Raw genomic sequence first — 15,654 nt, forward strand, 5'->3', positions numbered from 1 at the left:
CAGCCCCGTCCCCCGGACTTGTTACGGAATGAAGAGAAGGTCCCTGCAGCAGCGCGCCAGCGGCCTGTAAGGACACAGGCTCCCCGGCCTCATTAATCTCTTTGCCAAGTGCAGGCACCCACTATGTCCTGTATCTCGTCAATTCCTAAATGTACGTCTTTTTCACATTTAACATCTCTAATCAGAATGAGCCTTAAAATCAATAGTGCCTCAATGTTGTAATTTCTAGCATTTTTTCTCTCACGCCGACACACAGAATAATGGTACATCACTTAGATTCAATGCACCAAAGATACACCAGATATCCATATACACACAGTTTACAGACGTGGAAACTGAGACCCGGAAAGGTGAGAGTACCTTACACAAGGTCACGCAAGCTAAGAGACAACTCTAAAATACTTAAAGCAGGGAAGTCATTTTACTTTAATACAAAAATCTCCTCGTAAAGAAAGTCATGTTAGCAAAGTCAGATAGTCACTAAATATCAGTGAAGTCCCCGGAAGGTGGATACCACACTTTCCGGCTTCCTCCCCTCTCCCTTTGGGCTGGCGCATGGCTGCTCGGGCTGCTACACAGTGAAGAGCAAGGTCAAGTGTGGGACCAGAGAGGCAGAGCCGGAGATCCCTCCACGGCTGACGTGGGCAGGTGGTGGCCCCTGCACTTCCCTTCTGCTTTCGTGTTTTTATTTTCTGTTTTTTTTTTTTTTCCTTCTGCTTTCTTGATTTCTGGGTGCCACTTGCCCTGCCCTGGCCAAGCCTTCGGGGGTGTCCAGTTCTGCAGCCAGGGAGACAGTGATAAGAGAGAAGCACCCTCCTCGCTCCTTGGACTGCGTTGAGGGGAAACGCGAGCGAGTGCAGTGGGTCAGTGTGGCACTGAGCAGACTGGGGAGTCTTCCTGGTGGGTTGTCCTCTAGAATCTCGGAACCGCCGCCTTAGCTCTATGTCTGCTTCCCAGATCGGAAGAAGAACCTGGGCGGAGAGAGAGAGGGGTCAGGGGGACAGACAAACAAGGCAGGGCATAGGACCCGCTGCGGAACCTCCCGAAGCGGGCCTCGGACTCAAACCTGTACTCGGGGCTCATGATGAACAGGCTCTGACTGGGGGCTTTTCATCCATCGGCTCGTTTCACACTCATAACAACTTGAGGAGGTCAGCACAACCAATATCCCCATTTTATGTTTATTTATTTATTTTAAAATATATTTTTATTGATTTCGGAGAAGAAGGGAGAGGGAGACAGAGATAGAAACATCAATGAAGAGAATCAGTGATGGGCTGCCTCTGCACGTTCCCTACTGGGGATCGAGCCCGCAACCTGGGCATGTGCCCTTGACTGGAATCAAACCCGGGACCCTTCAGTCTGCAGGCCAATGCTCTATCCACTGAGCCAAAGCAGCTAGGTCATCCCCATTTTATAGATGAGCAAACTGAGGCTCTAGGAGGTCCAGTCACAGGCCCAAGGTCATGCAGAAAGTTGTGAGCCCAGGGCCCACTAACCGCTGCGCTATACTAACAGATGGACTCTGCCACCTTTTTTTTTTTTTTTAATTTTAGGTGGTTTTATTGCAGAGGAAGCATTAGCGTCTCAATGCTACCTACAACTGTAAAACGGACCTTTGCAAAAAATAGAGATTAGCATGTGAATTCTTGGATAAGACATAAAACACACAAAGCTATCTGAATACCAAACTTTCAAGTGTTTTCCTGCAAAGTTTGGAAAAGGAACAATGATGTCTGGGGTTGCCGGGAAAGTACAATCTCGGCGCTATTTCCAGTTATGAGGACGAAGCAAAGATCGCCGGGGTTGGGGGTGGCAGGGGGGTGGGAGGCTGAGAGGTCAGGATGGGATCTAGGCTCTTGCTTCTTATCAAAGAAGAACTCCCTGAGTGCTGCTGGCAGCCCTGGCAGCAATGGCTGGTGTGAGCCCTGAGCTGGTTTGGATCCAGGCCCTAGGGCTCTGCCATCCTCCCCTCCCCCGTCCCAGTGCCCTCTCTCAGGAAGTGACATCATCCCTGCCCAGTCATTCGAGCCAGGAACCTGGGAGTTGTTCTCAAGTCCTCCCTCGCGCCTCCCCCCCATCTGCTACATCTTAGTCATCGTGCCCCAAATATGTCCCTAACCCCACCACATTCATCTCCCCCACTGCCACCCCCAGTCCAGACCTCAACAGCCTCCCTGCCGCCCCCTACAATCCATGCGTAGCAACCAAATGTCTCTGTCACTATGTAGAGCTGTCTTCCCCCGGCTTCAGCCCTTCCATGGCTCCCCATCGGCTCTATGCACTGAACGAAGACAAAAATCCAAATACTGTGTGATTCCACTTAGATGAGGTGCCTAGAGTAGTTATATTCATAAGGTCAGAAAGTAGAATAGCCAGCCAGTATTGCTCAGTGGTTGAGCGTCGACCCAGGAACCAAGAGGTAGCTGATTGATCCACAGTCAGGGCCATGCCCGGGTTGGAGCTCCATCCCCAGTAGAGGCTGTGCAGGAGGCAGCCGATCAATGATGTTCCTCTCTCATTGATGTTTCTATCTATCCTTTCCATTCCTCTCTCTCAAAATCAATCAAAACATTTTTAAAAAGAAAAAGAAAGTAGAATGGTGGTTGCCAGGGGCTGGAAGAAGGATGAATTGATAAGTTAGTGTTTAATGAGCCCAGAATTTCAAGATGGGATGATGAAAAAATTCTGGGAATGGATAATGGTGATGGTTGCACAACAATGTAAATGTACTTACTACGACTAAACTGTACACTTACAAATAGTTAAAATCATACATTTTGTTATGTGTATTTTACAGTGATGGCGAACCTATGACGCGTGTCAGCACTGACACGCGTAGGCATTTCTGATGACACGGAGCCGCTGAGGTGGCCGCATGCCAAGGATGAAATATTTGCTGCTCCTGAGGATGAAACATTTGCGAAATAATGTTTTTTCCTCAAAGTGACACAATACCCGAGTTATGCTCAGTTTTTTGGTGAAGTTTGACACACCAAGCTCAAAAGGTTGCCCATCACTGTATCATGATTGAAAAAAATTTAGCCCTGACCGGTCTGGCTCAGTGGATAGAGCGTTGGCCTGTGGACTCAAGGGTCCCAGGTTCGATTCTGGTCAAGGGCATGTGCCTTGGTTGCGGGCACATCCCCAGTGGGGGGTGTGCAGGAGACAGCTGATCGATGTTTCTCTCTCATCGACGTTTCTAACTCTCTATTCCTCTCCCTTCCTCTCTGTAAAAAATTAATAAAATATATTTTTAAAAAAATTTAAATCATTTGAACTCAGTTCTTCGTCAAAGACAAAGGATCTTATCATGTACTGGCTAAAGCCCTGATACCCGATATGGTGGCCACGTTGCTTTTGAGCCCTTGACACATGGCTGGTCTTACTGAAATGTGCTGCAAGTGCAAAATATATATCAGATTTCGAGGGCTCATATATATTTTTAAATTTTATTTATTGATTTTAGAGAGAAGAAGGGAAGAGAGAGAGAAGCATCAATTGGTTGCCTCCCGCACACACCCCAAGAAGGGTCAGGGATGCACCCAGATACGTGCCCTTGACCAAGAATAGAACCTGAGATCCTTTGGTCCTCAGGCTGACACTCTAACCACTGAGAAACACTGGCCAGGGCTGGAACTGAGTTTTCTTATTGGCTGCGGCACTACCACTGGGAGAGTAGGACCTCCCCACCCGGGGTCGCTGGCCAGCCTCCCTCCGCCCCCACTCCGTTCCCCACTGATTCAGTGGCAGCAGCGGGCAGCGAGGTGACTCACAGCTTCCTTATGATGGTCTTCTCCTCCTTGTTTCTGCCGGCGTTGCTGGCCCTGGCAACCACAGCGTCCTTTCCTCTTCTTCCTTCTGGGCCTTCCCTTGCTGGAATCAGGCCACTGGAAAAAGGGGGGCAGACAAGTGGGTTGTTTTATTGAGGACCTCTTACTGGTGCGGTTCTGAAAGTGAAGAGCCTTAATCATTATTATTATATTAATAATTTCAGCACGGAAAGCTCTGGAGTCAGAAAGATTCTGACCCAGATAATGGGACTCTTCTCTCCACGTTTCCAATGCTGAAACCTCTTCTTTCCTTCTCTTGTCTAATTACATTGGCTACCAGTTCAAGCTTCTCCACTTGGTAGGAAGGTGACCATGTGTAAATTCTTTAACTTAGGCCTTGGTTTCCTAAATGGTAAAATGAGGATAACAGAAGTGCCTACCTCCTAGGATTGAGGGATTAAGTGAGACAATAATACATGGCACTCATTCAACCAATATTTATTAAGCGACGTACTGTGCCATGGTGCTGTAGATACAGCAACAAACAAAACAGAAAATATATTCTCTCATGCAGGTTACATTCCAGTGGGGAAGGGAATGGTCAGTAAAAAAAAATAAGTAAAATAAAAAATATATATAGTGAGTCGGATGATGATATAGAGCTAGATTGCTAGTGATTGACAAGATACGGAGGTCAGGTGATCCCAGGAGGGCCAGAGCATTCCCCTGGACTTGATGGACAGAAGCTGGAAGAAGGCTGTTCTGCCAGCAGTCATGCTTCCTAAGATTCAGAGAAGGACTGTCCGTAACGCAAGATAATGAGGACAAACAAAGAGAAGCAAAGAGGAGAGAACGAGGCACCGAGTCCCTGGTGCCTACCCCGGAGGCCTTCGTTACAGTTTTTCTTTATTTCTGAGAGCAATTCCAGGATCCTTCCCAGCTACGTGGGCCAATCAATTGTGAGAAGAGACACCAGAGGGCTTGCGCGTGTGCGCGCTCTCTCTCTCTCTCTCTCTCTCTCTCTCTCTCTCTCTCTCTCTCTCTCCCTCTGTGAGGACACAGCCAGAAGGAAGTTGCCTAGGAGTCAGGAAATGTCAGCACCAACCATACTGGCACCTGGATCTGGGACTCGTAGCCACCAGAACCGTGAGAAAAGACACTTCTATTGTTGAAGCCCCAGTCTAGGATATTTTGTTACGGCAGCCTGAGCTGACCGAAACACCCCTTTACATACGAACTTCAGAAAGCAGAACCCACCCTTCTCTCTCAGTTGCAAAGAGTGGACTCTTATTAGTTACTATAATCCTATATAATAAAGAGGTAATATGCCAGTTAACTCTCACACCCTTACAAGATGGTTGCTTATGACCAGGCTGGCAGGGGGGTTAGTGAGGGATGACCAAATGACTGAACAGCAGGCTGCGTGGGGCGACCAGGCAGGAAGGGGGGTTAGTGAGGGATGACCAAACGACTGAACAGCAGGCTGCGTGGGGCGACCAGGCCAGCGGAGGGGGCTGTGAAGGGTGACCAGACCAGCAGGGGGGGGGGCTGTTGGGGGCGACCAGGCCACCAGGGGGGCAGTTGGGGGTGACTAGGTCAGCAGGGGGGCAGTAAGGGGTGACCAGGCCTGCGGGGGGGAAGGGGCAGTTAGGAGTGACCAGGCTGGCAGGGAGGGGGCAGTTAGGGGCAACCTGGCTGGCAGCAGGGGGCAGTTAAGGGCGACCAGGCCGGCATGCAGAGGCAGTGAGGGGCGATCAGGCTGGCAAGGGGGGGGGGCAGTTGGGGCGATCAGGCAGGCAGATGAGCGATTAGGAGCCACTGGTCCAGAATTGTGAGAGGGATGTCTGTCCGACTGCCGGTTTAGGCCTGATCCCCGGGATTGGGCCTAAACCAGCAGTCGGACATCCTCCAAGGGGTCCGGATTGGAGAGGGTGCAGGCTGGGCTAAGGGGACTCCCCCCCATGCACAAATTTCATGCACTGGGCCTCTAGTATTATTATATTTTTATTATAATATTAATATTTCATAAGAGGCATCATCTAAAAATTCCCCTTTTCCACTATCTATTGTTATTTGACACCCGGAAACTTAGATTTACAGCAGGTGGCTTATGAGTCTCAGGATGGCTGACCTGCTTAGGGTTGGCCTGGTGGCTCTCAAGCAGCTGCACTGAATTGGTGGATGAGCTGGGGGCTGGGACACGTTGGTTCTCCTTCATGTGACCTCTCTTTGTGACTGCCTTGAGCTTCTTCACAACATGGCAGTCTCAAGAGAGCATTCCAAGAGCAAAGGAAGCCTGGAGGTCTCTTAGATCCTTAAGCCAGGAAGCCAAATGGCACGTTCCATTGATCAAAGCAAATCATAGGGCCGCCCTGATTCAAGGGGAGGGAAGTCTCTACCGCTTGATGAGAGGAGAGGAAAAGTCTCCTTGCAAAAAGCATGCGGGGGGGGGGGGGGGCAATGGTAAGATATGTACATATATAATTCCTTAATAAAAAAATGAACAACAACAACAAAAAAAGCATGCAGGATGGGGACAACAGTTGTGGCCCGCTATGGAAATAGCCTACCATAGCTGCCTTCAATCTAAAATGATCTTTAGGCCTGGCCAGCATGGCTCATGGTTGATCGTCACCCTAAGGCAGTGATGGCGAACCTATGACACACATGTCAGCACTGACACGCGTAGCCATTTCTGATGACACGCGGCCGCTGAGGCGGCCACATGCCGAGGATGAAACATTTGCTGCTCCTGAGGATGAAACATTTGCGAAATAATGTTTTTTCCTCAAAGTGACACACTACCCGTGTTATGCTCAGTTTTTTGGCGAAGTTTGACACGCCAAGCTCAAAAGGTTGCCCATCACTGCCCTAAGGACTAGGAGGTCAGGGTTTGATTCCGGATCAGGGCACATGCCCTGATTGTGAGCTCGATCCCCAGTAGGGGACATGCAGGACACAGCTGATCAATGATTCTCTCTCATCATTGATGTTTCTATCTCTCTCCCTCTCCCTTCCTCTCTGAAATCAATAAAAATATATTTTAAAAATATAATGATCGTTAGTATGAGCTTGGGCCTCCAGAGGCCATTGCTCAGAGAACACCTCAGTGGACATGCTCGTTTCTCCAGGACAGAGCGCGAGACCAAGCCGAACCCCGCTGTGTCTCGGCCTGCACCCGACGGGAAGTGCCCATCTCTGTTGGCTGGGAATTCATCCCTGGCAACACAGGGTGTTGCTTTGTTCACTCACAAGCTGCCAGTCGAGCGGCTCCTGGTTTTAACCACCTGTGTCTGAAATACTTATCCAGTGAGGCAAAGACGGGTCTTTCCGTGAACATGGCTCCAACCTCGGCAGGAGGCAGACAATGGAACGTCTGTTGACAGAACTCAGCCCTTTCGGATTTGGCCTCCTAGAACGTTCCTGCTTTGCCACTGCTGTCGTAATGATGCTCCGCGGGAGGAACGGAAAGAGTAACATCACTCCGGGCTTTGTATGGAATCAGGATCTGCCCCGACTTCCCCACGTGCAGGGTCCAAAGGGGGCCTGATCGTGACAAGTGCAGGCTCTGCGCTCAGGCTGCCCGAGGACACGCCCCACTGTTGCCACCACCAGCCGTGGACGTCAGGCAGGTACCTGACCGCACAGGCTGGCAGGGAGCACTAAATGAAGTGATGCCTGGGAAACACTTAGCCGAGTGCTGGCACGTGGCAAGCACTGCTAACCATAGGCTGGCTCCGTGGTTTTAGTCGCTTGCTCTTACCCTCTTCTGCCTCTAAAGAAACCTACCTTGTGTAACTAACTCAGTGTTTCCCAGAGTTCTTCGACCACACAGCCCCGCCCCCCCTTTTCAAGAAACACCAACATGAAAGACAACATTTAGGGCAGTGGTTCTCAACCTTTCTAATGCCGCGACCCTTTAATACAGTTCCTCATGCTGTGGTGACCCCCAACCATAAAATTATTTTCGTTGCTACTGTTATGAATCGTAATGTAAATATCTGTTTTCCGATGGTCTTAGGCTCTTCAGCAGCGGTTCTCAACCTGTGGGTCGCGAGCAGGGTCGCCTAAGACCATCGGAAAACACAGATATTTACATTACGATTCATAACAGTAGCAAAATTACAGTTATGAAATAGCAACGAAAATAATTTTATGGTTGGGGGGTCACCACAACATAAGGAACTGAATTAAAGGGTCGCGGCATCAGAAAGGTTGAGAACCACTGATTTAGGGGAACAGAGGCTCAGGTAGATATAGCAAAGTCCAACCCTGATACGTCAATCATTTCCTTAATTCCTCTTTCCCTTGTCCTATAGTCCCTCCGTTCACATATTACTGTGATCTTTTTCCCCCCTTTACTTCTTTATTGATTTCAGAGAGGAAGGAAGAGGGAGAGAGAGATAGAAACATCAATGATGAGAAAGAATCATTGATCGGCTGCCTCCTTCACGCCTCCCACTGGGGATCGAGCCCGCAACCTGGGCATGTGCCCTTGGCCAGAATCGAACCTGGAACCCCTCAGTTCGCAGGCCAACGCTCCATCCACTGAGCCAAATCGGCCAGGGTGTGATCTTTTTTTTTTTTTTATTGTCTAAAGTTTTACATATGTCTCTTTTTTCCCGATTGACCCCCCCATATTGTGATCTTTTAGAAGTTTTTATTTTTATATAATTTCAAACTTACAGAAAAGTTGTAAGATTAGTAAAAAAGACTTCCCAAATAGTTTATCTCAAATCCCCCGATTATTTATGTTTATACCATCTTATCTTACTTTTTAATCTTATTTTGTCTTATCTTTTCATCCACCCACCCACCCCATCCTTCATGCATCTACCTTCTTTCTGAACCACTTGAGAGTAAGTTGGAGACATCTTACTCGTTTATTCCTAAAGAATTCAGTGTCTATTTCCAAAGGACAATGATATCCTCTCATAACCAAATAGTTCAGTTATCAAAATCACCACATTGATCCTTTAAAACATCAGATCTCGTCATTCCCTCGATTAAACCTTCCCTACTTACAATAAAATCGGAGCTCTTGCCTAAGGCAGACAAGGCACCACTCTCCCGTCTCTTCTGGACCACCCTCCCCTGCGGTTCAGGTTCCGCCCTGCTGGGTCTCTTTAACTGGCCACGCTGGTTCCCACCTCCAGTCTTTGAACTTCTCTGAACTCCTCTCTCCATTCTGGTCCCACGGAATCTATACACGGTTGTCTGCTTCCTGTCATTCAGCCCAAAGGGGTTGTCCCTAACTACCCAATCGAAAACAAGTCCCTCCCTGCCCCGCCGGAGTGGCTCTGTGGTTGAGTATTGACCTATGAACCAGGAGGTCACGGTTCTATTCCAGGTCATGGCACACATGCCTGGGTTGTGGGCTTGATCCCCAGTGTGGGACGTGCAGGAGGCAGCCAATAATTCTCTTTCATCATTAATGTTTCTATCTCTCTCTCCCTCTCCCTTCCTCTCAAATCAATAAAAAAAGTATTTTAAAAATAATAAATAAATAAATAAAACAAGTCCCTCCCCCCACTTGGTCTCTGTCACACCCCTGGTCTTATCTTCGTTAGAGCACTGACACCAGGATCCTGAGTGCTTATTTCAGGCTTCCTTGCTGCCAGCCTGTCTCCCTAGATGAGCATGCACTTGCTCTGTTTGGGTCACGGCTACACCCCCACCGCCGGGCATCATGGGCTTGGATAAGTCGGCTGAATGGCCAGAGGAACAAACACGGGACATAGAAGGCGCCCTCGCTGGCGGCAGAGCCCACCTCTTGTAGCACTGCAGCTCCTCCTGCGCCAGCAGCAGCTGCGCCTTGAGCTTGTTGCGCTCCTGCAGCACGTCCCTCAGCTCCTGCAGAGTGAAGCGCGGCCGGTTGGGGTCGGTCAGGTCAACCACCATCTTGTCTGGTCCCAGGCTCCCCTGGAGAAAAGATGTCACTGATGCAGCTTCCCTCAGGAGGATGGGCTGTCCACCCCAGAAAGCAATGTTCTCTGGTTTGGATACTTCCAGGGGCCCTAACGAGAGGGGGTGTGGCCTGTTGGGAGTGTTTGGCTGGTGGTAAAGAAGCAAAGGCACCATTCTCCAAGAAAAGTGCCAGGGCTCCTTTGGCTCAGTGGATAGAGCGTCGGCCCGTGGACTAAAGGGTCCCGGGTTTGATTCCCGTCAAAGGCATGTCCCTTGGTTGCAGGCTTGCACCGTGGCCCAGGTCAGGGCGCATATGGGAAGCAACCAATCTCACACCCATGTTTCTCTCTCTCTCTCTCTCTCTCTCTCTCAGTATGTCATCCAGTGAAGATTTAAAAAACAGGAAGGAAATGGTGACACATGGATGAACCTTAAAGACATTATGCTAAGTGAAAGAAGCCAGTCACAAAAGGACAAATATTATATGAGTCTACTTACAGGAAGTACCTAAAATAGGCAAATTCATAGAGATAGAAAGTAGAACGGAAGTTACCAAAGGCTGGGGGGAGGGAGAAACGGGGAGTTGCTGTTTCATGGACACAGAGTTTCAGTTTTGCAAGATGAAGAGTTGTGGAGAGGATGGTGTGATGGTTGCACAACCATGTGAATGTACTTAGTGCTACTGATTTTTAAAATGGTTAAAGCGGTGAGTTTTATGTGTACATGATCACAGTTAAAATAATAATTTAGAAGAATAAATAAAAAGAAGGCCTATTTGTATGAACTGTCTAATGGAACTAAACATTCATTCTCTCTGCCTTTTCCCCACCCCCCGTCCTGAAGACTGTGGTTTGGGAGGAAAATGTGCCGTCTCAACTGCTGGCTGATGAAGCCTGTCCACTGTGCCCCCTGGGGAGTCACACTGTTCACGGTCCCTGGTGGGGCCTCCTCCGTGTCCTTGTGCCTGGAATTGGAGGTGATGGGAGGAGGGCACAGGGCGTGAGCTGTGATGCTGGGTGAATCACTGAACTGCTCTCGAGCCCCAAAAGCCAGGCTGCTCATCATGATATTCAACCACCTCCTATGATGATACAAAAGTAGAGCCTTGCCCTAGCCAGACTGGCTCAGTGGATAGAGCGAAGGCCTGCAGACCAAAGGGTCCTGGGTTCGATTCCGGCCAAGGGCACGTACCTTGGTTGCAGGCTCCTCCCCAGCCCAGGCCCTGTTCGGGGCTCGTGCAGGAAGCAACCAATCGATGTACTTCTCTCACATCGATGTTTCTCTCTGTCTTTCCCTCTCTCTCCTACTCTCCCTAAAAATCAATGGAAAAATATCTTCAGGTGAGGATTAACAATATATATATATATATATTTATATATATATATATATATATATATATATATATATATATTAGAGCCTTATCTGCAAATGTCATTGCCCCTGTGACTAAGGAGGAGGTGAAATTCGAGTGTGGCAGGAGAGCTACCAGAAACCTTCACTCTTCCCCGGGAATTTCAGCGACCTGGCCGTTGGGCTTCCAGGACTCGCTCCTCAGTCTGTGATCTTGGATCCGAGTTCTGGAGGAATGTGTGTCTTACCCCTCCCACGAGCTGTGAGCCTCCAGAATGCAGGGCCCTTGTCTGATTTACTTCCATGTCCCCAGAGCCCACACAGTGCAGTCACTCAACACATGTTGGTACAGCATAAGGTCCAAGGACCATTTCAGTATGGTGTGGTTAAAACCAGCATCTCTGAGCTCAGACCCTGCCTCCACCTCCTACTTGCTCCAAGTCCTTAGTAAATTATTTGCCTGTTCTATGCCTCCATTTCTGTAAAATGGGTATAATCCTATATAATAAAAGGCTAATATGCAAATTGACTGAACAGTGGAATGACCGGTCGTTATGACATGCACTGACCACCAGTGGGCAGACCCTCAACACAGGAGCTGTCCCCTGGTGGTGAGCGCTACCCAGCAAGAAGTCAGGCTCACGGCTGGCGAGCGCAGCGGCAGTGGCAGGAGCTTCTCCCGCCTCCACAGCAGCGCTAAAGATGTCCAACTGCCAGCTTAGGCATGGGGAGCGGGCCTAAGCCGTCAGTTGGACATTCCTCCGAGGGTTCCCGGACTGCGAGAGGGCACAGGCCAAGCTGAGGGACTCCCCACAGTGCACAAATGTCGTGCACCGGGCCTCTAGTATAGTATAAAGATTAAGTGAGAGAGCCCACTTAGGGCAGATCTTATTTTTAAAACTGTGGCTGAAGACCCTGTACTGAGTATGATATTAACTTAGTGAGTTGCAACAAGAATTTAAAAACTCATAAAGTAGGAAATATGACTGTGCATCATGTTGAGTTGGGTAAATAGCTTCTTGAAATGTAATCTTGTAAAATGGAGGTATAACATAGATACAGTAAAACATACTACTCTTGAGTTTATGGCTTGATGACCTTTGCCATATGTATATACCCACAGTACATTTCCTTCCTACTCTCTCTTGCTGTCCCCTCCCTGGGGTTAGGTTAGCACCAATCTGTCTTCTATAAGTAAAGATTATTCTGCCTGTTCTTGAATCTCACATATGGTAGGCTGTCTTTTGTGCCGAGCTCCTGTCTCTCAATGCAACACCTGTGAGGGTCATCCACACAGCTGTGTATATCAGCACTCTGTTCTTTTTCAGAGCTGTGTAGTGTTCCATTGCATGGATATACCACCATTTAAAAACCCACCCATTCCTCTGGTGCATTTGGATTCTTTCCAGTTTTGGCACAATTATGAATAAAGCTACTCTGAATATTCTCACACGGGTCTTTTTTGTGGTCATAAACACTAACTTCTCTTTAGTCAAACTTTACTTCTTAATCTAGGTCGAAGACACTCACAGTGTGATGCCTGGACCAATAGCATCAGCATTATCTGGAAGCTCGTTTGAGATGCATATGCTCAGGTCCCAGTCCTGACCTACTGAATCAGAAACTCTGGGGCTGGGGCCCTGCAGTCTGTGTTTTAAAGAACACCCGGGTGATGGTGATGCCCGCTAAAGCGTGAGAACCACTGCTCTAGGTCACGGTAAAAAATGCTAGCGGCCACTGATTTAGAACTACCCAGGACAGGGCCCAGCACCTAGTAACTGCTCCATAAACGTTTACAATCGCAGTGTTTCCAATCTGAGGGCTGGATACTCGCAGTGCTCTGCTTGGAGGGGCTTTGATATTCAAGAGAGGAAAGGGGCCCGGCCAGTGTGGCTCAGTGGTTGAACGTCCACTAATGACCCAGGAAATCACGATTCCTGGTCAGGGCATAAAGCGGGTTGCGTGGGACGTGCAGAAGGCAGACAATCAATGATTCGCTCTCATCATGGATGTTTCTATCTCTCCCTCTCCGTTCCTCTCTAAAATCAATTTTAAAAATATATTTTAAAAGAGAAAGAGAGAGGAAAGGGGCCTCCGTGCCAGCGGGCACTGCTCCACGCGCCCCCTGCCTCCCGCACTCACCTCGGGGCTGGCCGCCGCGCCCTCTCTCCGCAGCCCCTCCACCTCCTTCCGGAGGCTGTCCCGCTCCATCCTCAGCTCCTCCGCCGCCAGGCTGCCCTCGTTCACCAGCGTCTCCAGCATCTCCAGCACGCGGACGATTTTGAACTGCAGCTGTGTCACCCGGGGGTCGCTGCCCAGCGCCATCAGCTCGCGGCCCACCACGTAGGACATGTCATACACGTCCTCGGCGGTCAGCTGGAAGGGGCTCTTGCCCAGAGCCCCCTCGGGCCCAGCCTCGTCCTCCTCCTCTTCCTCCTCCTCCTCCTCCTCTCGCAAAGGGGGCTCCTCCATGGCCGCGCGGAGCCCCGCGGCCTCGGGAGCTGCTGTCTCCGAGTCTCCCAAGGTCCAACTTCCTCCGGACACAGAAAACTTTCCGCTGGGCCGTGGAGCCCGCCTGCCCGCGGCAGGGAATGGCCCGGGAGCGGCCAATCAGCGCGGCCGAGGGGGGAGCCGAGAGGATCGGGAGGCAGCGCGCGGCTCTCAGGCCCCCACGCCCGGTGCGCCCTCCGGGCTGAGGACCCGGCAGAAGAGCGCCTCCAGGATGTGGTTTGGGGAACGAACGTCGACGGGAAGGGAGGGCAGCCGAGAAGAGGAACGGAGAGGATTCGGGGTGGCAGTGGCTGCTCCCCACCTGGGAGCCGTTGCAAACTCGGGGAGGAGCTGCGGCTCGGAGCTCCGCCCCTGGTGACTGCGGCTACGGACGCCGAGTTTCCACGGAGACGGGGGCGGAATTTCCGACGTCAGGCGGAGAGAGGGAGTAAAAAAAGCACCCAACTTTTTCCTTTCTACACTCAGGCTTTCCAGCCTCTGAACTGGCGTTGCACCTGGAGGGAGATCTGGGTCTCTGTGATAGTTGCTGAAGTCTGCGACAAGACAGAAGGCAGTCGCTGGGGGCCGCGCGCCGGTGCGTCCGGGAGCCTGGGTTACGAGAAGCTCCCAGGCCGATGGGGCATCTGACCCTCAGTTAAAGCGAGGAATCCCTGCGCTGTGCGCTTTGCCCATTCCTGGGCTCCTCCAGGCAACCGGCGTTGTGGCCTTGGCCAAGTTACTTAACTCCTCCGAGCCTCAATGTCCTCCCCAGTGAATAACGGTACCGAAGTGGAGGGGTTGCTGCGAAGAATATACCAGATAGATAATGAGATAATGCGTGTGACAAAAAGCACCTAGGAAGCGCTCAAAAACGCCAGCTGGTATTCTCCTTCCTTTCCAGAAACAAACACGAAGCTTGTGTGCCGGAAGGGCACTTGGCACATGGGTTGGGGTGGGCACATTCTCCAGATATACTAGTAGAGGGTATTCCTGATCAATCAGCAGTGGGGATTGCAAAACGAATTACTTCTGTTTTGCTGAGTGGTTTGTAACAGAGGGAGAAAGCTCAGCAACTGAGCTTGCCTTTCCCGGGAATACACTGCCAGCTTTCTTTGTAAGCAAGCAAAACAGACACTATTTCCAGAGGGCATGATGTTCTGATGATCCAAGGGAGGATCCTAGGCAAGGGCTCAGATGTTACAATGCCCAGTGATTAAACACCGAGATAAAATATAAATAAAAATGGTATAGCCGCACAATGGAATAGTGTTCAGCCATAAAAGCGATGAAGGAATAGGGAGCCCGGAAATAAAACCTAACATACACAGTCAAATGGTTTTCAACAAAGGTGCCAAGGCCATTCACTGGGGAAAGGACAGTCTTTTCAACAAATGGTGTTGGGAAAATCGGATACCCACATGCAAAAGTATGAAGTTGGGTCCATATCTTACACCATACACAAAAATTAACTCAACATGCCCTAACCCCGTGGTCGGCAAACTGCGGCTCGCGAGCCACATGCGGCTCTTTGGCTCCTTGAGTGTGGCTCTTCCACAAAATACCATGGCCTGGGTGAGTCTATTTGGAAGAAGTGGCGTTAGAAGTTTAAGTTTAAAAAATGTGGCTCTCAAAAGAAATTTCAATCGTTGTACTGTTGATATTTGGCTCTGTTGACTAATGAGTTTGCCGACCACTGGCCCTAACCGGTTTGGCTCAGTGGATGGAGCATTGGCCTGCAGACTGAAGGGTCCCAGGTTCAATTCTGGTCAAGGGCATGTACCTTGGTTGTGGGCACATGCCCAGTGGGGAGTGTGCAGGAGGTGGCTGATCAATGTTTCTCTCTCATCGATGTTTCTAACTCTCTATCCCTTTCTCTCTGTGAAAAATTAATAAAATATATTTTTTAAAAACGATAAAAAACAAAAGTGTGATATACTGCTAGAGGCCTGATGCATGAAATTCATGCAAGAATAGGCCTTCCTTCCCCCAGCTGCCGGCACCAGCTTCCCTCTGGCACCGGACCCGGGCTTCCCTCGCAGCCCCAGCTTCATCTGGAAGGACGTCCAGTCTAATTAGCATATTACTCTTTTATTATTATAGATTACCAAGAGGGGTTTATTCCAGGGATGCAAGA

General features: G+C 49.7%; 1 protein-coding gene across 1 annotated transcript; it reads right to left on the reverse strand.

Annotated features, from left to right (window-relative positions):
* Nucleotides 1-408: 408 nt before the first annotated feature.
* On the reverse strand, nt 409-13,848 carry RILPL2 (Rab interacting lysosomal protein like 2). Its single transcript, XM_054712604.1, has 4 exons — nt 13,173-13,848; nt 9,544-9,695; nt 3,777-3,890; nt 409-971 (listed from the first exon to the last, which is right to left on the reverse strand). Exons 1-4 carry the CDS (start codon nt 13,500-13,502, stop codon nt 941-943), a joined length of 627 nt encoding a protein of 208 aa, XP_054568579.1. The 5' UTR covers nt 13,503-13,848; the 3' UTR covers nt 409-940.
* Nucleotides 13,849-15,654: the final 1,806 nt, after the last annotated feature.

Source organism: Eptesicus fuscus, chromosome 23 (genome assembly GCF_027574615.1).
Source record: "Eptesicus fuscus isolate TK198812 chromosome 23, DD_ASM_mEF_20220401, whole genome shotgun sequence".
Taxonomy (NCBI): Eukaryota; Metazoa; Chordata; class Mammalia; order Chiroptera; family Vespertilionidae; genus Eptesicus; species Eptesicus fuscus.